Source organism: Vigna umbellata, chromosome 3 (assembly GCF_029865625.1).
Source record: "Vigna umbellata cultivar VRB3 chromosome 3, Vumbellata_1.0, whole genome shotgun sequence".
Taxonomy (NCBI): domain Eukaryota; kingdom Viridiplantae; phylum Streptophyta; class Magnoliopsida; order Fabales; family Fabaceae; genus Vigna; species Vigna umbellata.
The window spans coordinates 22,020,816-22,044,978 of NC_142167.1; the positions used below are offsets into that span (position 1 = coordinate 22,020,816).

The following is a 24,163-nucleotide window of genomic DNA, read 5'->3' on the forward strand; positions in this document are numbered from 1 at the left end:
CACCATCGTCATAATTATTTTTGTATGTTACAACCATAATTTATCACCATGATTATTAAGAGTGACATTGAATTTGGTAGATGTATGCATTATCTAAAGTTGGTTACTTTTCACCATGATTACTGAGAGTGACATTGAATTTGGTAGATGTATGCGTTATCTAAAGTTGTTACGGAAGGTGTTCTTATTTAATGATCAATTTTCCTTAAATGGAGAAGCCAGATTTTGGTTACATTTTTGTCCATCATTAATGTTTACCGTCAATGGTGATTTTTACAAAACAAAACGTTTGTTTCTTGATTTTATAATTTTAATAAATCATGTGTTAGCTTAAGACTCCTGCTTTGTAAAAGAAAAACATTTGGCTTGTTTTTTCATTTGAAAAAGGCGTAATTACTGCCAGAAAAGAGCATTGCGTAGTAGGTTTCTTGCATACACAATGCATACCCAGACATTATACATAACAGGAGTGGAATCCGTATCAAATGAATACCAAATATTGATCTAAAACATGCTATTGATCTTTCACGAAACCAAAATCTTGCTGAGTGGTAACGAAGTATTGGTTCCTATGTTTCAGATGCCATTTTACTAATGTCTATCGTACGAATGAATCAGGAGGAGCTTCTTCTGGAATCTGCCAAACAGACACAGTACAAAAACAAAATGAAAACGAACAAATGTTAGCACATCAAGCACTTATCAATCTAACTGTTCAAAGGAGGATTTTGTCCTGCTTATAGAAATGGAAACAAAATGTCTTGGAGACAAGTTTTATCAGTCAAGAGTAAAGCAGAGACTATTACCTCTCCTGGATTCCATTTCTCTTTTAACCAAATACTGACATCTCCTGACACATTCTCTGGTTGTAACTTATTTCTGCAAGAATAAAGAACGGCCACAAAAATTCAATCGGAAGTCTTTGTAACTTGCATTCGAAGAAAAAAATTCTTCAATACATAGACACAACCTCAGAAAATGCATGAATAAAGGTGAAGTTTCCAAAAAGACTCATACTAGTATAAACTGGGGCATTGTTTCATAAAAATAAAGAAAGATCCAACCAATACAAGCACTTATACTGGAATTAAAATCCTTCTAATCTACAAACTCTAACTTATGGCTTAACAAAATATATTTTATCATTGGGTTATGCGGTCAGCTTCATCAAAATTATAAAAATTACAATAGATTCAACTTGGTCTGTTTTAAGAAAAATTATAATAGTTGAAGTGAGCTCCTGAGGCAATTGGGGGTGCTTGGTACGTTCATCATTGCCAAATGAAATCTTGAATAGTACTTAAATCAGAAAAGTTTATCATAATCATTTCAAAATTAAAAATTAGAAAGCATTATGGGAGTCTTGTCACAAAAAATTACTGCTGCTACTTTATTAAATAAAATGGAATAATAATCCAATATGGATAAAATTGAAATTTTCAAGCTCAATTTTTTTGAAAACTGAAAATGCATAACTAAGCTGAAAAGTTTTCAATGAAAACAATAATGATTGACTCGCCAGATTATAATCAATCTCTGTCATTTATTAATTCCACATGATCTAAAACAATGTACCCTGAAATATGGTTAAACAGTTTAACTATTTTTCAATGAATGAGATCATCAAGTGATTAAATTGTGGCAACTGCTTTTCAGGACTTTTTAATGTGCTATGAACTTACGACAACAGGACATCTGATGTTGTTTGAAAACCGGAGTTATTGAATGTGGCTGGTGTTTGCTGAGTTGAACCCGGAAATATTGTCAAATCCGCTGGTGTAGAATGGGGGTTGCTTTGAACACCGAAGGAGCCACTGCTGTTTAGGTTTCCTGTATTGGATGCCAAAGAGTTCCCTAGTATTTATTATAGCACTGATAATCAGACATATATGAGCAAGAAAAACAAAAGACATATATAGTCATAACACTATAAAAAATACACCAACCATATACCTCCAACTCCAAAGAAACTAGGCTGTGCCAGAGTGTTTGTTGGTGGTGCAGATGGCCTAACAATAGTTCCAAACAGATTAGACCAAAAGCAAGAAAAAAATATTAGCAGAGTATGACAAGGAAAGTACAAGATGAAGAATAATCAATGCATGGGAAGCCATGATTGCAGACCTGCATCTTATCCATTCTATACCAACCACATCCCATACCCAATTCCACAAGTAATACCAATGTAACCACATAGCCACTATCGGAAAGTTTACAGAAACCAAATTTTCAAGACCTAGGTCATTCTAGTGCCCTTAAAAACTGATATCCAACTAGCCTGAAACAGCATCTACGAAAACTGTAACATTATACGACAATAATAAATGCTCTTGTGCATTTCTCCATTCTCTTGGCAATTACAACACAATCCTAAACAAGAATACACAGTAGACAGGAGTTCTAGAAGAAAGGGTGTCAGTAGAGGTCTAATGCAAATTAGACAAACTATCAAGTCTCACCAATACCTTATATGGTACAAACCGCACTCCAGTGGAGCTCATTCAACTCTCAAGTAGTTTATTGTGGATTTTCTCTAGTTGTTTTCCAACATCAAGCAACCAAAAATGAGGAAAATATTTTCTAGCCAGTAACTCTTACCTTCCAAAACCCATGTTCATTGAAGTACCCAGTTGGCTAAAGCTTGAGACTGACAAAGGACCATTACTTGGAGATGTTCCTGAAAACAGATTTGCATTGGCTCCCATGGATTGGGGTCTTTGACTGTCGAGAGAAGAATTTATTGGTTTTTGGTAAGGTTCAGAAAGTAGTTTCTCAAACTCGAGCATCTTGGATTTCAGTATACTTCTCTCTTTCTCAACCTGCAATGTCATATTTTTAGGTTAGACACAGAATACATTTGAGCACGACTGTAACCTTGTAATTACAAATGTCAACACAAAAGACACAGTAAAGGACGCTCTTCTTTAATACAAATTGTCAAAGTGAAATTTCATTAAAGAAAACTAAAGCAGTTACAACTAGATACAGAATAGCGTATCTTCCAAAAATGTGAAGGGGAGAGGAGAGAGAAAGGGGCTAAAGGCATGATATGTCAGATTTCTTACTATTGATTGCAAGCTCATCCCACGCTTAGCATCCTCATAAGCTGATGCCCGCAATTCTTCAAAGCTAATATCACCAACAATGTCACAAGGAGCACTGCAGCAAAGGAGATCAAAATCTATACTTAGTTTTCTTATTAGAGCACTGGTTAGGAGTCTTTAAAGAAATTTCTCTTTCAAGAGTACACCAGGATCTCTTTTTCCAGTATTATCGTTTTAACTGCAAATTTCTTGAGGAAATGTTTTCAGGTTTATCTAGCAGGTGTAATCCAGGTGGACAGTGGCCTAACTCATTAGTAACTAAAGAAGATTCAACTGCAGTTTACGGAAAATTAAATAATAGGTGAACTCATGCATGCGAAACTTCCATGTGAAACCCAATCATCTGAAGCTCTTTTATGCATAAGGAAAACGTTCCTGTTAAGATCTTGCTAATCATATGGACAGTAGCTTTCAAAAGAATGTTTAAAGATAGGATGAGGAAGTGTTTAATGATTACTGGTTAATTTATCAGTGTTGCATTGGATGAATTGAAAAAATAGTCAACAATCAACGTAGCTCAGTTACACGGGTTTCAAGGAAAATGGAATTTTTTGTCTGCATTAGGTGATGGAGTTGTACATGATTAAAAAATATATTTACAGTAAAAAGTTCGGTTAATGTTTTCAAACCATCATGTATGAGAGATATACCCTTTGCAATGACTGTAGCATGTAAGTATCCAAATTGGTTTCTCTTTCTCGAAATCTTCTGCAATCTGGCGCTTGCAGTTCTCAGGATCTGTGCATCTTTTAATTACATCAACCAAGTAAAGTATATCAATAATATTATGCAAAATGCAATACATAAACAAGGCACAAGGAAAAAATACAATAGAGACCCTCTTTTGTAGAAAAAGATTAACTAGATAGCAAGAAAAGTACTAAAGATGATCAGGTATTCTCCAAAAGAAATCACAGAACCCAACAAAAGCAAACAAATGGTACTCAATTTTCCTTTGCTTGTTTGTTAATAACAAACGGCATATTGTTTAAAGATAAACATGCAGAGGATTGTAAACTTTAGCCAAAAAGAAAAAGCAATAGCGCCTAGGCAACAAAAATTTTGCATCCTCAAAATTGATAAAAAAAACAAAGCCCTCCAGTGATCCAATAAAAAATTAGAGTTTGTTTGGTACTTTCAAGCACCATTAGTCAGTGTTTATGCATTTTGTAGACATTTAGACCTCTTCTTTTTATGTTTCTCATTCTGAAGTACAAGGGCGCATGTCCAACAGGTGGCAGTCATGCACATCCTTGTCCCTCATGTTGACTCGATACAACATGAAGAAAAATATCCATGATTCATGAGACGGAGAGTGGATTGATAAATACTCACTTATGATCTACTGGTTGGGGGTTGTTGTCAGATTTCCCACCATTCTGGGGTTTGGACGATTGTCGATTCCATTTGTTTTCAAAAGGCTGCTTCAGAGGTAAATGATCAATACTAAAACAAAACATCAGATTATTTTACTAAAAGTGAAGATGAAGCAGACATTGCATCGATAACCCCTCAAAAATAGTCCACCAATATCAAAAAGCTTCAATGTCGTAGTAATTTATTATAATGCCTAAAATACAAAAATAAACCTTTTCATCATGTATAAACATAGGAAAAGAATGAGAACCTTGTATTGGTTTGGTTTATACTCAGAACGAGGTCCCCCATTTAACTGGGAACTGTTCTGCGTGCCAAAACCAAAAGGATTAGACTTCTGTTGTTGTTGTTGTGACCCAAAGCCAGAGCCAGAGCCAGAACCAGACCCAAATCCAAAGGGATTTGTACTTTGCTGTTGATGAGAACCGTTTTGTCCTCCAAACCCTTGAACATTAGGTTTTCTCTGTTGGTTGTTGACATGTAAATATCTGCACCTTTCTCCATATTGGCAGCTGAAACATGAACTATGGCAACTTAAAACCCATTCTCAAAACTTCTGATGACGCAAACGGACGAATAAATTCAACATTAATAATCTAAAAGCATATCTGATCGCATAGATTACTACTGTTATATAACACGTAAATGCTCAGATTTATACAGTTATATACTACCAGTAGCTGAAAATCCAAAGTCCAATCACGCCCCCACAAGATATGCACACAAACAGTGAAAAATGAAAAGAAATAATTGCGATGGTAATTACACAGAAACAACATCACAACGGTATCTTAATGAATCGTGGAACATTGAAAGTGCAAGTAAAGCAATGAAGAAGATGAAGAACAATAACCTGCCTCGCTGGAAGTTTCGACAAATATCTCTCATCGTTTTAGAGCTATAACATCGTCAAACGTCAAACGTTAACAATTCCGAACAAAACAAACCCTTTCTTCGACTTTGCTAAAATCAATTGCTCATGGAAATTCAATTTCTCATTCACTTCTCGCTCCACTCTATGGTTGAAACTTGAAAAAACAAATAACAGATGAAAATTGGTGGTTTTCTTTTTTTTATTAGGTCCCTAATCACAGGTTTTCCTCTTTCAAAAACCGGTTTTTCGACTGAAAACCCTGCATTTTGGACCATTTTGGACCTAAAAGCTGAAGTTTCGGCCTTCGTATTCACTTTGGGACAGCTATTTCTCTTTGCACGTCCACAATTTCAATATGCACCACAGTAAATTTTTTTCTTTTCAAAACGTGTAATCTGATATTGTATTCCAAAATATATAACCATCATACATTTTTATTTATTCCAGTATATTTTAGAATACAAAATAAAAATAAATTTCAAATTATATTATCTTAAAATTATAGAATTCAGAATACAAAAATTATATTTTAGATTTATATTTCAAAATATAAAAATTTATATTTTGAATTATACATTCTAAAATATAAAATAAAATATATATTTCAAATTATAATTCTGAAATATAAAATTTATATGCTAAATTACATGATTCGAAATATAATAATTTATGTGAGTTCAAGTTAAAATTATGAAGGTGAAAAAGAAATTGTCTTTTGGTGCTTTCTCAGTGAATCTGATTGTTTCTTCTTATATTCCATTGACTAAAAAAATGACAAAAATATAATTATATAAAGTTGTGTAAGATTGCACAACTAAAAAAAATAATGTTATTTGTTATATTGCATACTCTAAAATGTTTTATTTTTGTTTCGGTGGGGTCGAAGTTAATTTTATTTCTCCAAAATAAATGTACAATCAATCAATGTAACCAATTACCTGAATACCACCAATCTGTATTTGTAGATTTCACGTATGGACTTTTGATTAATGTTGATCTAATTACAACCCGACTCAAACCATAATGACTCAGCTTAAGGTTAATATAATTATACTTAACACTAATTTTACTTTAATCTAACCAATCTGTTATCACTTGACTCACATAAAATCGTGAATTGGTTGACGGTTCGGTTCTTAAACTGATCACACCATTATACTATATAATTTTCAATGTTATTAGAATAAAAATAAATAATTTTATATTGATCACTCCAAAAATAAAAAATACAACATCCAAATGTTTAACTTCAAAACTTCTCAAATCACTAATAGAAAGTGATTACAACGTAATAAAAAAGAGACATCTTTTACATTTTTTTTCACTCCCAATGGATATGCAAAGATCAAAGAGCCCTAAACTTTTCTGTCAAGTATGCGGTTTTGTTCTTATTACGAAACTTCCACTTCTTTTAAATTGACAATTGAATCAAACATCCTCTTAGTTTGTTTTTTATTCTTCTTGTTTGTTTCATCATCCATTCTCCATCATAAATGCAATGCAAATGGCAAAGTATGGGATAAGTTTATCTTTCACTTCCAATAGTCTTCACTACAAAGATGATAGACAAAACCCCACTTCTATTCTCCTTCGTTTTCTCTGTCCCTACTACCACCACTCTTCAATAACAAGATTCAAATCACATATTTAATAATTTAAATTTTGTATTTGGTATCAGAATATGTGTTTCGGTCTTACACTGTTTAAGATTATGTATTGTTTGTGATGATAGAAAGATATTGATCACTTTTGCTTGTTTTTACAAATTTGAATTGATTTATGCATATAAAAATGAAAGAAAGTGGGAGAAATATTCTTCTTTAGTGAAGGGATTTGCGGAAGATTGTAGCTCATTTTATAATATTTTTCATTTTACCTTCTACATAAGATGAATAATGATAATAAATATTTTAAATTACTTTTATAATCAAAGGTAAAATAGTAATTATTAATTTTTTCAATTAAAAATATTTTTGTAATATATTAAACTCATCACATCATTAATTAATTTTCATTTCAAATCTCTTCATTTTTCAACAACTTATTGTGAATTCATACAATCTCACTTTCAACTCGTTTTTCTTTCAAATTCATTTAAATTCACTCTCTCAAAATTCATTTTAAAAAACAAATACACCTTTTAAAGTGTGAAATTTAGTATGTCTAAGTTTTAAAATTAGGTTAGAAACTACTTTTAAATAATAAGATGACATTAACTTTTTTTTTTATTTAGACTTATAAGTTCATGAGTCTATTGAAAATGATTACGAAAAAGTGATAAAGTCAATAAGATATAACCCAATCTACACATAACATATTAATACTATTTTAAATTAAAATCTTAAGATATTTGAGTTTACATATTAGACTTTTTCAATTTTATTTAATATAAGACTTAGAATTATATTTGAATTTTTTAATACAAATATATTTATTTACCATCTCTATAAAAAAAATCAAATACTTATCTTCTTCTATTTGTACTATAACAGCACCCTCTTGATTTTTTTACACTATGATGCATTCGTAATGATATGATAATAATAAGTGCAATAATCTTAACAAACATAACCGACAAAAAAATTCTTCACAATATTTATCATTTCATTTAATGTAATTGCTGTGAGGCTTTTAGTGATGTTGTTAGGTAAAGGTCTATATCTACTTGTAAATATTTTTTACGATGACAATAATACAAGAGATTGTCGAAAGATGAATGCAACAATAATGGGAAAAATGTACATTAAATTATCCTTTTTCAAGTTTGTCTCTTACTATACAAGAGATGTTTCTTTTGGCCATTTTTTCGCCTCCTTTGATTTTTGGGTAGGTCTCATTATCTAATACATTTTTAAATAAATTAATAAGAGTTGTTTATCATTTAAAAAAAATATCAATTAATATTAACTATAAAATATTACATATTTTAATATGTAATAGAACAATCACACGTTAATCATTTAACAAATAAATTAAATGAAAGAGACTCGTTATTTTAAGACAAACTTCAGACTTTATTCGATTAGTTATTTATTACTTTTTTCGTTTTTTAAACAATTTTAAAACGTAATAAAATGAAATTAAAATATTGAATATAAAATAACAAAATTTCCTTAAAAAACGTTATTGTATAAAAGAGAGAAGTATTAATTTCACGAGTATCACATTTTTAAAGTGGTCCTATTATTATTATTGATGTTTTCAACTAAGTTAGGCGCAATTAGGGTTTTGATTCATTAAGAAGTAAATTTATTGATGAGAAAACAAAGGAATGTGCAATAATTGGAGGCACGTGGTAGAAATTAATTTGAAGTTAAATACCTAAGCACAAACCAAATTGTTTTCTTTTTCTGTCTCTTGAACAGTACTGAGCAAAACATACTAGCCCAGTATCACATTTTTAGTTGGGTGTTAAATGAAGATAACATGTCTCACTAGTTAAGACAATGATAGTTTGACAATATTTTTTGACAATATTTTATCATCATCTATGTGTCATTTTGTGATTAGTCCATGTAGGTGTTCATGATTGTTATTATTGATTGTAGAGTAATTTTGGATCAATCATAGAATGACACGTAGATGATGTTAAAATATTGTAAAAAAATATTGTCAAAATATCGCTATCCCACTAATTATGGTTCACTTCGAATTGAGCTGGCCAAATGTTAAATGTCAAAAATTGTAACTCGATGATAGATTAGTTAATTGATTTAGTTTACGGATGTTTTATTTATATGACTTATTTATATATTTATTATAGTATAATGAAAATTGATTGCTTAACTTTTTTTTATAATTGTGGAATTAAAATGTTTATCCAATTATTTAAATATTATTATAAAGATAATAATTAAAAATTAAAATATTAATATATATAATTTGGTAAATAAATAAATTAATTATATAGATTATTCAAATATTATTTAATAATGTTATAGTATTTAAAAATATTAAATTCTAAATCTATATAATTAGTAGTAAATTATTATAAGAAAATGGTAAAAAAAATAGTAAACTATTATTGCTGATAGATAATGTTTATACTTACATGTATATTTGGTTTAATGTCTAGTTGATTTTTAGACTTTCAAAACACTCATTCACATCGAAACGCATACGTTCAAAGCGTGAGACTAAAATTAATGGATTTTTCGATAACAACTCAATAATGAATGAAACAATAAACCTAACAAACTACAAACTCTTAAAATAAGCTCTAACCCAAAAGAAATGAACTTTAATTTAACCCAACCGTATAAAATTGACTTATAAAATAAAATTTACACTTCTTATATATATATATATATATATATATATATATATATATATATATATATATATATTATAAACTAGTCTAATCTTTGATCGATATAAAATTTGTAAAGTTGAAATAAACTTTTTAAGTCTATTTATTAATCCTAACTAAATCAGTAATGGTCTGAATCCTTCTAATTTTAATGAAAAATTTCTTCTTTGAATAATAATAAAGATACAAGTATAAATAATATTTAGATTTTTTCTTTTAAATTTGATATAGTAACAAATGATGTACATATTTACCTAACTATTATTTTAAATTGTTAAAATACAATTTATAAGATGAATTAAAAAATTTATGTTAATTTTATTTGAGTTTAGTTTGATGACTTATTTATAATACATTCATTTTATCGTTTTTATTTATTTTTATAAGCATTTGACATGTATCCAATAGTTATTTAATGTTTATAAAATTATAATTTTTTTTATTGACACTTAACATTCAAGAAAAGAAAAAATTCTTACAATATTGAATACTCAATAATATCATATTTTTATTTATATTTTTGTGTGTGTAAACTCATATTTAACTAATGCTTGTAATTATAAAGAAATTGTACAAATATACCAATTTCTGATGGGATTAAAAATAAAACAAGAGTTTCATACCCATGTAAAAAGTAAACGAAGTTTTACTTTGAAATAGGGATAGATACTCAAACTCACATCCCTCTTCTTCTTTAAAGTGATAAGATAAATATGTAAAATATATTACATCAATTACAATAAAAAAATAATTTGAATAATAAACTTTTCATCATTAACATTTTCTTATGTAGAAAGAGTGGAAGTTGAATAAAGTTGTTTAATGGTTTAAGATAGTGTTCTTATCCAATTTGGCATCACTGTTTGATTGCATATAAAGGTAAATGTGCTGTATTTTTTGGTGTAGATGGATCACATCATCATCAAAGGGTGTTCCTTTCAAATGCTTCGACAATTTATTAATTTTATTGTGTTTTCTTTCCCAAACAGTTTCGCTCACTAAACTACTTTTTGGTTTTTGAAGTCAAGTATCAAGCCAATGGCCTTTTGTTCCTCGCTAAGGCCAAATAAATTCAACACCTCTTTGCTAAAATAATTATAAACTCAACTTGTTTCTTTCTATCTGATTATTGGTAGTAAATTGTCAAAAAGAAGGTGGTGACCTACTCGATCACATATCTCTTAACTACAAACACATCAAAATCGATAGTAATTATCTTCGTATCCATAACTTTCGCATGATCTCTACTTTCATAGTTTCATTTCTTTTCTTAACCAATGGTATCAAAATAGGATGAAATTTGTGAGTTAATTCGGTTAACTACGAATTCGAGCTAGGTTAAGTTAAAAAAAATTGATATGGGTCAATTTTGAATCCAATCCATTAAGAACCTAGCTCGTTTGGATTGAACTTATAGTGAACCAGATTGGCTCTCTAATCCACCTAATTTTATTTTTTGTGTTTGTTTTTTATTATATTTGGAGTATAAGGTGATTTTGAATTGTATTTGGATTATATTATATTTTATTTATTTTGAATAGTGTTTGTAATTTAACATTATTTTGAAATAACATTTATTTATATTTGAATTAGAAAAAAATTGATAATTTTTTAGAATTGAAAAAAAAATGCCTTGAGTGAACTAGTAAATAAACCCATTTAACCTACCAACTTATCAATTTATGATGAGTTAGGTCGGGTTTGAATTTTTTTAACCTAGCCAATAAGTGAGTCATATTAGATTGATTCACTAAATGATCAATCCATGATAAGTCAAATGGATCGGGTGATCCATTTTAATAATGCTAACTTTAACCTGACTTAATTTGAGCTAACTAATTATATTATATTTATTTATTTTTTATAGATTGGTTTGTGTTTATCGAAATTGAATTTTCTAATAAATAAAATTTTCGAATTCAACCTTCTAGAAACATTATTAATATATTTGACATCGAGGTTCATTATAATAAAATTCTTACTACTGCTCTCATAAAATGAAATAGATTTATTATATACTTTTAGAAAACCATACTCAATTCACAAATTATCACTATATATTATCTAATTTGAACCTACTACATATACTAAACTAGAAAGTTCATGAAAATTACAAATGAGAAATTATTGTCTTAAACATTACTTAATATAAAATAGAAATTGTAAATTATTTTTTGTTATCTCTTGCTTAGAAATAGGAATTAATAATACCAATCTTCTTGATAAAATTCTTTGTTAATAATATAATTTTCATGCCTGACTAAGAAATAATATTGTTATTATAAGATTTTCTGTATCATTAAAATGATCTTATGCATCTTTATTAAATCTTACCTATTATTACTCCTTTATCTATGTTTTTTTTACTTATTTCAATAAAAGTAGTAAATTAATACCCAACTCTTAAGATTTAACTTGATTAACCTAATTATATTTTATTTCTAATATTTTTTCAAATTAGATAATAAATATATGTGTGGGTATAAACATTGTCAAACAAGTTAATTGTGTAACATTAGATTAAATTTAAAATTCACCAATAACCATAATATCTAATTGTATTTTATTTTTAATATTCCCTTAAGTTAAAAAAAATACATGTTCATGATTTTCAACTTGTTGATAAGATTATTAAAAACAGTAGATATACAATCCTTTAATAAGATTATTACATACAAACTCAGAAATAAAATAATTGATTATATATAATATATGATTATATTTTAAATTTCATTCTAATAATCTTCATCATATACAATTTTATCTTACCATATTCCATTCAAACACAGTTTTTTCATCGTTTAGGTATCACTCGTATTATTCTCTTTACAATAACTTATATTTGGTAATAGTTATGAATTGGAAAAATATTTAAAAAATAAATAAATATTCTCACTATCAATATGACAAATATAAGTGTTATATATTCACAACAATTTCATATGCCATAAATGATTACAAATGATTAATCTTATGACAAATTACAAATTCTTTTAAGTAAATCTAATGTGACATAACACAAGGTGAGAACAAATTTTAGGAAATTAAACTTCAATATTGTTAAACTATTAATCTTCACTTTCAATCAATTATCTTTCAACCTAATATTTAGAAATAAAATCTAAATATGATTTTCAACACACTAATTCCAAGTTAGATACATATGCAGCTAAGTTATTGCAATAATACATCTTCTTTCTTTGTTTTCTATTTTTACTAAATCCAGTACAAAGCTTTAAAACAGTTAAATTAAAAAAAAAATTAATATTTAAATAATATTTTTTGGAAAAAGAAATGTAATATAAATAGAATTACATTAAATATTTCATCGAGGAAAAGTCACCCTAGTTATTGAAACAATAATAAATTTTTAAAACATTAAGAGAATATTCAAATTTATGCTTCAACAACTCAAGATAACAAAATTATGATAATTTTAATACGAAATTAACCTTAGTTTATGTTGAACAAGTGGAAGAATATATATTTTTTTAAATTATTTAATGAACTAAAGACATATTACAGTTAAATCTCATTTAAGACATATGATTTTAGTAATTTACTTTGGTGGATATATTCTCCTTAATTTAAAGGAATCATATGCAAAACCTTTTAAATATACATTTTACCTTTTTAAATTCAATCTCACTTTAAAAAAAATCTTTTGATTTTTCTTCAGTGGTGAATCGTAAAAGTTGTAATATTCTCCACGTGTCACTTTATGAACCATGTGATGTATATCGAAGCAGTTGATAGACGGGCATCTGCTATTTTGATAAGAGAATATCTCAAAGTAGTGAATCCATCTAGAGGAAATATATATATAAAACCTATGTTCATTTCTTAAAATGGAAATTTTAACTTTTTAAATTTTATTTAAATTTATTAGTAGTTAAAGTAAATATTTTTTTTATTAATTGTCACATGTATTTATTAAAATAAAGGTTAACTATGTAATTAATATTGAAAAAATTATTAAAAATTCTAAATTTACAATGTAAAAACAAGAAGTTAACACCATATATAATTATTAAAGACTAAACTTATATTTATCTATTAACACAGTTTAGATAAAATTAAGGTAATTAAAGTTTTTATAATAAAATTATAATTCTTTTATTGTATTGAAAAGAATCTCTTTCTAATACTTTTTATAATGGATTCAGTGTAATTAAAAAAAAAATATTTTTACATTAATTTGACATTATTTTTTATTATTTATTTATTTATTTTTTATATAAAAATAAAAAGATTTATATTTTTATGACCATTTTACGTTTGTAAATGAATATAAAAGACTGTTATATACAGTTAGTTCTTATTTTTACACGTCTAAAGTAACTCTATTAAAGAATTTTCAACATTGAAAATTTTCACTGGTTTTATCAAACTCTGGCAGGGAGAACAGCAAATCTAACAGAAACATTTACTGTGGCAACATTTGGTATAAGATTTAGCATTTAAGTACAGAAAAAGACAACTCATGCAGCTGATTCCGAGTTTCTTTTTTCTCTGACAGTAAAATATGCTATGTGTATTTTTAGCATCTTAAACAGAAAGTGACACACAAAATCTGATAATTAAGAACATAGTACTGTAGATTCAGACATATTACATTCATTTGGTAATACGTTTAAAAAGGAAAATAGTCATAAAAAAATAAACATTTATATTTGTAAAATAAAAAATTAAAAAAATTGTGTGTCAGAAATGTTATTACTGGAAAGAATGAAGCAAAAGAACAAAACAGCAATACATATGGTGTGTTTGTTGTTGCTATACAGTTCAGCTGCATAGTGTTTTCAGAAGAAGCCAAGCTCCAAAAGCATACTAAAAGAGAAGCAAAAGGCAATTAAGTTAAGCACTTTAAAGTTTTAGCCACTCGTCCAGCTGCCAAACAAGACACAAACTTTCAACTTTGAGAGGACAAGGACATGGCCATGCACCAAACCAAGAGAATATAATTAATACCCATCATGAGTTCATAATATTTTTTTATTGTCTAATTTGATGCTATACAATTCCTTTCTACAAGCCACTATGTACATTTAGCATCACATACCAGTACCCAAATGCCATTCTTACACAAACATAAAGTACCCCCACTCTATGTTATATTATTATTACTTGCTTTTTGACACAACTTTTTCTTCCTATTGTTTTTGTCCTATACAACAAGATAGAGCAGTAGTTTCCAACACCGGCCTCAGTGACAGGGCACAGGTATTGCAACTACATGAGATAATGTGCATATTTTTGAGATGGTGCCAACTAAGGAAGTGGTAACAACTGCTGTATCTTTTTGGTATAAATATTGATTGGTGAATGACACAAAACCACTATACAACGTTGTATTCTATAATCAGCCCTCCACCCATTGGAGCTCTGTGTGGAATTCCTTTCCTTCTCTTTGCAGTTCTGTAATTAGCCACTGTTGGTGGTGGTGTTGAAGGTGTAAAGCTATGGATTTTGCTTCTGCCATTTACATTGCTTATGCCGTTCACTGATTCTTCACCATCAGACCCTTCTGTCTCACCTAACATTTTCTTCTTCCGGAACTTTTTGGAGGTTCCAACAATCTGAGAACAAAATTTATTAGTCTAAAACATCATTCATTCATTCATTCATTCATATCCACCTGTTCTCATCACCATTCTTCTTACTTTTTCAAAGCAAGCATAAAAAGTACAACCATAATGTTACATACTTTATACAGCAAAAAAGAAAGAGGTAGTTACAATCACAAAGGTTGTACTACTTTACACATAACATATCTCAAAAAGTTTTGAAATCAATTCATCACACTTCATAACAACTACTGCAATTCAAAGATGTAATCAGGATTATAGATGAAAATTTGGGTTTATGCATATGTATACCTTACAACCAAGAGAACAGAAGCTGAAGGAATCAAGAAGGCTGCGGTCACAGACTTGGCAGGTATTGGTGACCCCTTTTCCAGGCCTTGGTTGGGGCCTTTCATTCAAGAACACAATCTTGGCACTGTTAATAATGTAAGTTTGGACGCCTGTTATGTCCAGAAATTTCTGTATCTCAGACACCCTTATCACATCATGGTATGAAGATCTCCTTATCTTTGGAAATTAATCAAATTTAAAAGAAAATAAGAAAGAATCTTCATCAGATGGTGAAACAAAATACTGAAATTCATAAAAGAAATACAATCATCTACCTAAACAGAATCAATGGACTGTACAATAGAGTGATAAAAAAAATTCTTCCATGAAAAAAGAAAATGGCGATTTAATGACTAGGGAAGTTTGCAAATTCAGCATTAAATGGCACGTGTAACCCATAAAACCAATACAAGAGGCATAAATTTTTCGGGCCGATCAAAAGGGATTGGATTCAAATCCCAAAAATGTAGGAACAAATAAACTGCAAAATCAGATTAAACACACCCGAATCCTTGAATTTCGACCATAAACCCCAACATAATTTGATCAAATTGAGCCACGAAACCCCATAACACAATTTCTTTTCAGCTGAACACGGTACCTGGATTGTTCTGTGTTCTTTGTGGGAAGCAAGACAAGCAGAACAAAGGGCTCCATTCACACAGTCCAAGCAATACATATTGCATTCATTCTTGTGGGAATCAGCGTGGACTTTGCATTGAACAAAAAAACTCGTCTTGAGAAGTGGCCGCAGCCAGGAAGGCCACGAGTTTTCTTCCTCCTTTCCCCCCACAACACCATGTTCTTCATTGAAACCTCTCTGATCCCACACCCCAGAAACAAAAAAACAAGCAAGATTGTAAATTGATAGAGAATTCAAGAAAAAAACACGAAAAAATAAAAAAACATGATAAAGGGGTGGTTGGATGTTTGATATTTTTGCATTGATTGAATGGTATGAATACTAACCATATATAATTGTTGTGGATGTTCGTTTGGGCTACGATAGCATAGGAAGAAAGTGATGAAATAGAGGTGAAAAGAAGAAGAGAAAAAGAGAAATTTTAGGAAGTAATAGAGTTGAGAGAGAGAGAAAGAGAAGGAAAAAGGTTGAAAGAAGGAAGTGGGGGCATAGTTTTGTAGTGGCGGGTGATGGAGGCTAAAGCTATGCAAGTGCCAAGTGCTTGTTATCTTTCTTTTCTTCTTCTCCTTCTTCAAACTCCGAACCTCTCTCCGAACCCAAACCTACCAGGCTGCGTCTTCTTCAAGGAACTTACCCAGTCTCATGTGGTCACCTCACCTTCCGTTTTATTCGTTAATTTATTATTCCTAATTTTTTGTGATCAAATTATTTTCCTATTTAATAATATTTTTAACTAAATAATACAATATAAAAAAAAGGATTTGCTTATCATGCTCGTACAAATTAAATATACTATCTTATCATTCGATCAGATGGAATAACAAATAGGATAATTTAATAAGTTCTTTTAAGCTTTATTATTAAGCAATTTATATATTATAATGAAATTTTGGTAATTTGATAAGTTGATTTTTATCATAATTATATATTATAATCAAATTTGGGAAATTTAGTAAGTTAATTATTATTTATTGTTCTAATCCTATAAATATGATATTATTTGTAAAATACTCATTTTATAAACATTCGTTTTTACCTTATTTTAAAATATCATAATTTATTTGATTTAAATTTTAGAAAAACTCTTAAACTTCAGAAAATCTTTTGTACGTCATCTTTCCTTTCTCAATAATAACAAAATTCTTTTAAAGTAAATAAAGTAATTAAAATCTTACCATCTAATACAAATAAAAACATCTAAAAAATAATAATAAAGAATTTAAATGAAAAATAATGATGAAATCATAGTTAGAATCTCACCGTCTGATCTAAACAGGAACGTGTTATAATATTCCTATTATATACATAATTATTCTTTCAATACTCTAATATGCTTATTAAAATCGTCAAAAAAAGTTACATAACCTAAAATGAATAATATTTTTAGTGTGATATTCATCATTAGAGAAATTATTTATTGAAATGAGAACCTTTATCAAATATTATAACCAGCTTGAAATATATATATATATATATATATATATATATATATATATATATATATATTAATTTGGATTGAATTGATGAATTAGTTTAATTTTTAATAGAGTTATTTTATGAAAAATAGTGTATATAAATTTATAGATGCAATTATTGTATATAAAAAGAAAATATTTGGGGTTCTCCTACAAGTTGGTGTGATTTAGTAACATCATTTTTTGATTTTTAAGTGTAGGAATGTCATACTTGATTGGTATTGAAGTTTTTGTAATTCAATGATGATCTATTTTTAATTTACTGTCACTATCTTTCAACCATATCTTATCACAATTTCATTTAATTGATTCCGTGATGACAACGTGTTGTATAAAATGAATATTTGTTTTTTAATTTTGGACCTCCAAATTTTTTTTTTAATATATTATTATGATTACAATACAGTGACATAATTTCAATGTTTTTTATTTAAATGAAAAATCGTCTTTAATGTATCAAGGAATTTAAGTTATAACTTTGTTAAATAATTTGAATACATTTTCTTTTCATTTTTAGAATAATTATCTATTAAATTGTTTCCACGTTTTTATGTATTTTTTTCAATTACTTACATTTTTATTAATTGTCTTTTCAGAGTGTAGTAATCTAATAGTGAGAAAGATTTACCAAAAAAAAACCTTAATTATTCACTTAAACTGGGGAACGTGTTATTTTCATCATCTCTATAAATAAAATTAGTTAATAATTATTATATCTAGATTTTAATCATTAAACAAGTATAAGGTGTCAGAAAATACATTATTTAGTATAATACCTTGTAATGTTGACTTTCAACCACAAATAAGAATATCTATGACTTCGACCTAAACCTGATTTGGACTAAGAATTATTTTTGGGTGATATTCAATATTAGAGGATTGGATAGTAAATAGTGTAGTATTTATTAAATTTATACAATTAATTTTAAAAAATCATTTTTAAAGTTTTTATTTAAGTATCAATAAAAATTACTATGCTACTCTTTTTGTCCAACATAAAAACGGCATAAAATTAATTTTACTAGTAATATTTTGGATAATAAACAAGTTCTAAATATATGATCAAACATGTAAAAATTTATTTATCTAACATGTTAACTCAAATTCTATTAATTTAAATATATATATAACAAATATGTTATTCTTTGTTTATTATAAATGATCGTCTTCTTAGAATTTTGTCCTCTCTGAATTTTTAAGACGACTATCTATCTTTTTTTTTTCTCCTTTACTGGAAAATTATAAATATTAAATCAATGATATATTGTAAAAAAATTTAATAATGTAATTTTTTATTCTTGTTATATATAAGTTTTTTTAAGCTTTGTTTTTGTGAAACAGATATGGAGTTACGATGACTTTCCACTAATTTAAAGTTATAATGATATGTTTTTGTTGATGAATTAAATTTTCTAAAATTTTATTAGAGTTACCTATTTCGAAAAATTATTTGGAAACAAAGAATGTTAACAAAAGAAAAATTATCGTAATTAATTAATAAATAAGTTTTGAGGAAGAATTTTGTTTATTTGGGAAAAGTTGATATTCTTCTTTATATAAATAATAACAAGATAACATAAGACATCACATGAATTAAAAATATCTGAAATGTTACTTTATCCATCTCTTTTTATCATTAAATTTATTTGCAATAACTTTTGGATATATTAAATAGCTTGTATTTAAGGCTTTTATTTATCAACATATATAAATAAATAAATAAATAAATAAAATATTAATAGAGATTTTTTTCCAATCGAAATTCATAAAGCCCAGACATAAAGATTTAAGTCACACGTATCAAAGATGAGTGTGTTGTCCCTTTCTTTCACATTCTCAAAGCAGTTATTAAACTCATCTCATTTATAGTATGAGTAAAAACTAACGACCAACCTTCCCTTGTTTTTTTCTTTTTTTTATTACCTTTTTATTTATTTATAAATAATAATACATAAAACATATTTTAAATTAAATGATATATAAAAAGAGTGTTAACAAGTTAAAAGTAAAATATTAAAAGCTAAATTATATAGTATTATCACAATGATGGAAGCTTTCCACACAAAATAGTTCAACTTAAGAAATAACTTAAGTTTAGATTGTCCTGTAATAAATTTCCATTCAAGTTATTACGTAGAAAAAAAAAATCTAAATTAAAATTATAATGTAAATTACTTTGATTGTAAACTTATATATAAGGGAAACGTTTGTTAGACATGATAACGTGATTAAGGAATATAAATAAACACATACAAGACATATATATATATATATATATATATATATATATATATATATATATATATATATATATATATATATATATATAATATTTTATTATTTATTTTCTTGAAATAGATGAGTCATCTTACATCCATGTGTTACAAACTCATTCTCCCATGTGCCAACCCAAAACAATTTTCCAAACTTAATCAACCAAAGTCATGACCAGGTGCAAATTCGTTAAATTTTTATATAGTTTAATACCAGTTTCTCACTAATAATAGCTCCCACCCTTTAAAATATGTATATATATTATGCCATAATGGACAAACAACATGGGGAATATGAAAAAAATGGTTGTTTGGAGAAGGACAAGAAATGATTTAGATAAGATTGATGTTTTGTCTTTAGAATGCAATGTTGCATTGTTTCATGGTCGTACAAGAAGAAAGTTCCATTTTCTTTTGCTCACATTGATTTGGAAGACAAAGATAGTGTTAAAAATGTATTTTTGATGGGAAGATATAAAAAGTTTGAGATGTGATTTCATTTGATACAACATATATAATCATATTTCATTTCCCTCTCGTTATTTGAAGGATGCTGATGAATACAGAAGCATGATTCTTATAAAAGAAAAAGGAATTTAACAGCAGTCTGACAAAGAAGTTATACTGGGCCTGTGAGTCTATACATTCAACTCAAATTTCAATTTGAATCAAACTCGTTCTTCCAAATCATTTACTCAGTTAAACCATCTTTTTTTTTCAGGAGAGAGAAACAGCAAGAAGTTTACTAAGAGGAATGCAATTGTACAATCTAGTTTCCTTCCTATGGATGTTGAACACTTTCCTCAATTTTTCTCGATGAATACGGGTGTTCATGTTGCATTTATCACTTTCGGTATTAAATTTCTTCATTATTTATTTGTTAATGTATATACCAGGATTGGAATCATTGTGTTTGTTTGTTTTTTTCACTACAATTTTATTATTTATTTCTCTATAGTTGCTTGCTGATACTTGATCCACACTATATAGCTATACGCCTCTGCGCTAGCTGCCATTGATTATTTGTTCTTAGGAAGAGGCCTATATGAAGCCTAAACCAGGGAGTTTGTTTAGCACGTTAACATGTATAAAAAAATTGTATGCTTTTCTCCAACATGTCAGTCAATACAATTTGAAAAAAAATGAATGATACATATACGAAAAACATAGCATTGAATAAAAGTAAATTAAAGCAAAAGAAAACTGACGTATAATCCTATGATACAACTCTCTACAAGTATCATAGTTTATGACCATCAAATACAAGCACCACACCAACACTATACCATTTTTGGCCTACGTAGGTCTCAGGTTTGTTATCTTATATTCTATATTCTGATTCTAAGTCCGTCGAATAACTTGTTAGAATCGGTTTCTCTGATTTTAAGACCGTCGAATAACTTGTTAGAATCGGTTTTTCTGATTTTAAGACCGTCGAATAACGTACTTGAAATCGAAACATTGATACCTCAAGATTCCTGGCCAGGATTTTCTGCTCTTCAAATTAACCGATGTCACAGAACCCAAGATTTGACACTGGTGATGAAGATGCAGGCTCCGAAGTTCAGTTTATCGTTGAGTATCATTGTTAAATGTTTCAAGAGAATATACGTACATGTATCAATGGGTTCCAAGTGGGGGAAAGGTAACTTATCTATTGTACTTCATCTTCAACAATTCCTTCAAAAACCAGATATTGAAGAGCTATGGAGTACTTTGCAGCTTTGATCACAGCTGTGTTGTGATCGGTTGGTGAATGACTCTTATCTTTCAGAATAAATGATCCAGATGCATCCCCTTCTGTAATATAGTGACAAGAAAAAACCCATGAATTGATTAATCGTTTTAGGAGACCTGGTACGAGAGGCAGCTAGGCTAACCTTGGATAGTAAAAGTGGTTTGTATCCATTTCTTATAGATGAAGTGAAACCTTGGAGAGTCTCTCTGATGAGTATGAGTATCCGAGAAGAGAACCTTGCAAGACCCCTTTTGACTGCCACACAATTTAGAAAGAGAACCTATTCATTATCACAATCATATTATTTGATGTGCAAGTTAAGCAATCTGATACTGGGTTGAGTTTGAGTTGAGTTGAGATGCCTGTAGTAATATTCATTCAAACTGTCAACAACAGCGATGGACACTTACTTTGCAAAAGTAATTGCATTGTGGCATAAGGCTAGAGTTTTGACCATGGCCATGTCTCGTCCGCGGGGATTAGAATATCGTTGTTGGCAGATCCTTTTAAGATGGAACGGAAACCAAAATCAAAAGAAGGCATTCAAAGGGTAAGCTGTAGAAAGCAGAAATAGGGAAAATTACTTGTCGTCAAAGAAATCACCAAAATCATCAATAAGAACTGCTGCAGGCAATTTATCATACAGGTGGAAGGCAGCAAAGTACTTCCTGATGTCTTCATCATCATTCACGTACCTCGAACAAACAGTAAACAAAATTGAGCATAAGATGATGATGATGATCATCATCATGATGAAATAATAGAAATGAGAAGATACTTCATTTGTATACGGTGGAAGACATGAGAAGATGGATCAATTCCCTGAAATTCAGAAAAAAGCGAGTTAGCAGAAACGAAAAGGAAAAAAAAAAAGAAAAAAGCAGAGAGATTGGTGACCTGCGAAAGAAAAGGGGGTTTGGAATCCAATCTTTGGCGGTTGGAAATGAAGATGACGTTATGGGAGTGAAGTGCTACATTGAATGCAAATTGAAAAAGCAGAGAAGTTTTCCCACTGAACATTGATTCATTCGTTCGTTCATTGGTAAAAATATAAACAAGAAATTATAGATGGAAAATGAAGAAAGAGTGAGAGGAAAATACGAACGAAGAAGGAGGACCAGAAAGAAGGAGCAGATTCGAAGGGTTTTGAGAAGGTCGAGGAAAATGGCTGCTACAGAAGAACATCTCCATCAACCCTTCACCACCTTCACAGATTTTCTACTTTCAATTTCAGAGGAAGCTATTCCGATTACACGACAACCTCAAACTTATATTTTCTCGTTCTTAATTCAAACGAAATAGAAACGCAAAAAATTTCTTACTTCCTTTGGAGAGAAGTAAGAAATGTCTGAGATAATATTTTGTTGATGATGTTTAAGTTAATAATTAAGAGCAATTTAATTGTTCATCTCAAAGACTAGAAAAATAAAGCATTACGAATTCTGGGAAGATCTAATTAGAACAGTTAATTAAAGAAATTAGAGAGTAAATTTGAATAATAGATTTAGAAGACCGAAATTATAATTTACTGAAAATGTAATTGAGTGAAATGTATTTTAAATTACTCAATGATGTATTTGCTGCATATATTTTTAGTTTAAAATAATCTATCAGAGTATTAAAGGATTTATATTGAAATTCATTCTTTTCAAATACTATTTTCCTTAGTTTTGAATAAATTTTGAAATATTAATGGCAAATTTCATTTATTGCTTTTAAATCCAAAGCAAAATCGGGTTAAGAGATGTTAACTAGAGATTCTTTATGACACTACTTTTGATATAAAATTCATATAGTAAGATCTAAATGAATTTTAATTAATAAAAATTCATTTGAAAAAATTATAAAATTACTCCAACGTCATTTTATGAAGTGGGTCTTCCGAATAAAACACATGCCTAGGTTATCACCCTTGAAGTTACTAATTTTATTTATAACATTAATTTTTGACTAATAATATTCACTTTATAAAGTAAGAAATAGAGATGTCACATTACATGTGACATTTAAGATGATCTCACCACTGTGTGTGTACTGTTTAATAATTTTCTAAATTCTCATATAATATATCCATCCTAATATAACGATTAGAACAAAATAATAATTTCAAAATTTTAATAGTTAAAAGAATTAAAGATAAACAAAATATTACTTGTTTTATAAAAACTAAATTAGTGGTTTAAATTATAGAAATTAAATAACACCAAATTTTATAAAAGCTCAGAAATAAAACCTGTTCACTTAAAAACACGAAATATGTTTAAACCAATGAAAAATAAAAGGATAATGATAATTTGACAACGTTTTAATACTGTCTACGTGTCATTCTGTGATTGGTCCAAAATTATTCCACAATCAATAATAATAATCATAAACACCAATATAGGTAAACAGTGTTAAAATGTTCTCAAAGTATCATTATCCAAAATAAAATATCAAATTCATAATTCAC

At 28.4% G+C, this 24,163-nt stretch overlaps 3 protein-coding genes across 5 annotated transcripts; all 3 read right to left on the reverse strand.

Annotated features, from left to right (window-relative positions):
- Positions 1–343: 343 nt before the first annotated feature.
- On the reverse strand, positions 344–5,578 carry LOC124827050 (Zinc finger C-x8-C-x5-C-x3-H type family protein). 2 transcript variants are annotated; one of them, XM_047300032.2, is made up of 10 exons: positions 5,335–5,578; positions 4,732–4,993; positions 4,440–4,525; positions 3,755–3,850; positions 3,066–3,159; positions 2,599–2,819; positions 1,954–2,009; positions 1,683–1,830; positions 807–879; positions 344–637 (listed from the first exon to the last, which is right to left on the reverse strand). In XM_047300032.2, exons 1-10 carry the CDS (start codon positions 5,367–5,369, stop codon positions 599–601), a joined length of 1,110 nt encoding a protein of 369 aa, XP_047155988.1. In that variant the 5' UTR covers positions 5,370–5,578; the 3' UTR covers positions 344–598. The 2 variants fall into 2 exon arrangements, with proteins under 2 accessions (XP_047155988.1, XP_047155987.1); XM_047300031.2 differs by having other exon boundaries at positions 1,683–1,854; positions 5,335–5,576.
- A 9,027-nt stretch (positions 5,579–14,605) lies between these two features.
- Positions 14,606–16,798, reverse strand: LOC124827048 (protein RGF1 INDUCIBLE TRANSCRIPTION FACTOR 1-like). Its single transcript, XM_047300029.2, has 4 exons — positions 16,552–16,798; positions 16,184–16,402; positions 15,544–15,759; positions 14,606–15,243 (listed from the first exon to the last, which is right to left on the reverse strand). The coding sequence occupies exons 1-4, from the start codon at positions 16,552–16,554 to the stop codon at positions 15,004–15,006; spliced, it is 678 nt and encodes a 225-aa protein (XP_047155985.1). The 5' UTR covers positions 16,555–16,798; the 3' UTR covers positions 14,606–15,003.
- Positions 16,799–21,059: 4,261 nt separating this feature from the next.
- Positions 21,060–23,043, reverse strand: LOC124827045 (tRNA dimethylallyltransferase). Of its 2 annotated transcripts, none has more exons than XM_047300028.2 (7): positions 22,830–23,043; positions 22,609–22,682; positions 22,490–22,533; positions 22,296–22,406; positions 22,122–22,214; positions 21,854–21,966; positions 21,060–21,773 (listed from the first exon to the last, which is right to left on the reverse strand). In XM_047300028.2, exons 1-7 carry the CDS (start codon positions 22,900–22,902, stop codon positions 21,628–21,630), a joined length of 654 nt encoding a protein of 217 aa, XP_047155984.2. In that variant the 5' UTR covers positions 22,903–23,043; the 3' UTR covers positions 21,060–21,627. The 2 variants fall into 2 exon arrangements, with proteins under 2 accessions (XP_047155984.2, XP_047155983.2); XM_047300027.2 differs by having other exon boundaries at positions 22,609–22,723; positions 22,817–23,043.
- Positions 23,044–24,163: the final 1,120 nt, after the last annotated feature.

Coding starts and splice junctions, on each gene's coding strand:
- LOC124827048 (XM_047300029.2), bottom strand. Junction 15,760..16,183: donor AAGAACACAGAACAATCCAG/GTACCGTGTTCA, acceptor TAATTTCCAAAG/ATAAGGAGATCTTCATACCA. Junction 15,244..15,543: donor TCTGTTCTCTTGGTTGTAAG/GTATACATATGC, acceptor TTTTGTTCTCAG/ATTGTTGGAACCTCCAAAAA.
- LOC124827050 (XM_047300031.2), bottom strand. CDS start 5,369: ATGAGAGATATTTGTCGAAACTTCCAGCGAGGCAG. Junction 4,994..5,334: donor CGAAACTTCCAGCGAGGCAG/GTTATTGTTCTT, acceptor TTCATGTTTCAG/CTGCCAATATGGAGAAAGGT. Junction 4,526..4,731: donor ATAAACCAAACCAATACAAG/GTTCTCATTCTT, acceptor CCTCTGAAGCAG/CCTTTTGAAAACAAATGGAA.
- LOC124827045 (XM_047300027.2), bottom strand. CDS start 22,902: ATGGAGATGTTCTTCTGTAGCAGCCATTTTCCTCGACCTTCTCAAAAC. Junction 22,724..22,816: donor CTTTCTGGTCCTCCTTCTTC/GTTCGTATTTTC, acceptor ATCAATGTTCAG/TGGGAAAACTTCTCTGCTTT. Junction 22,215..22,295: donor GGTGATTTCTTTGACGACAA/GTAATTTTCCCT, acceptor CCATCTTAAAAG/GATCTGCCAACAACGATATT.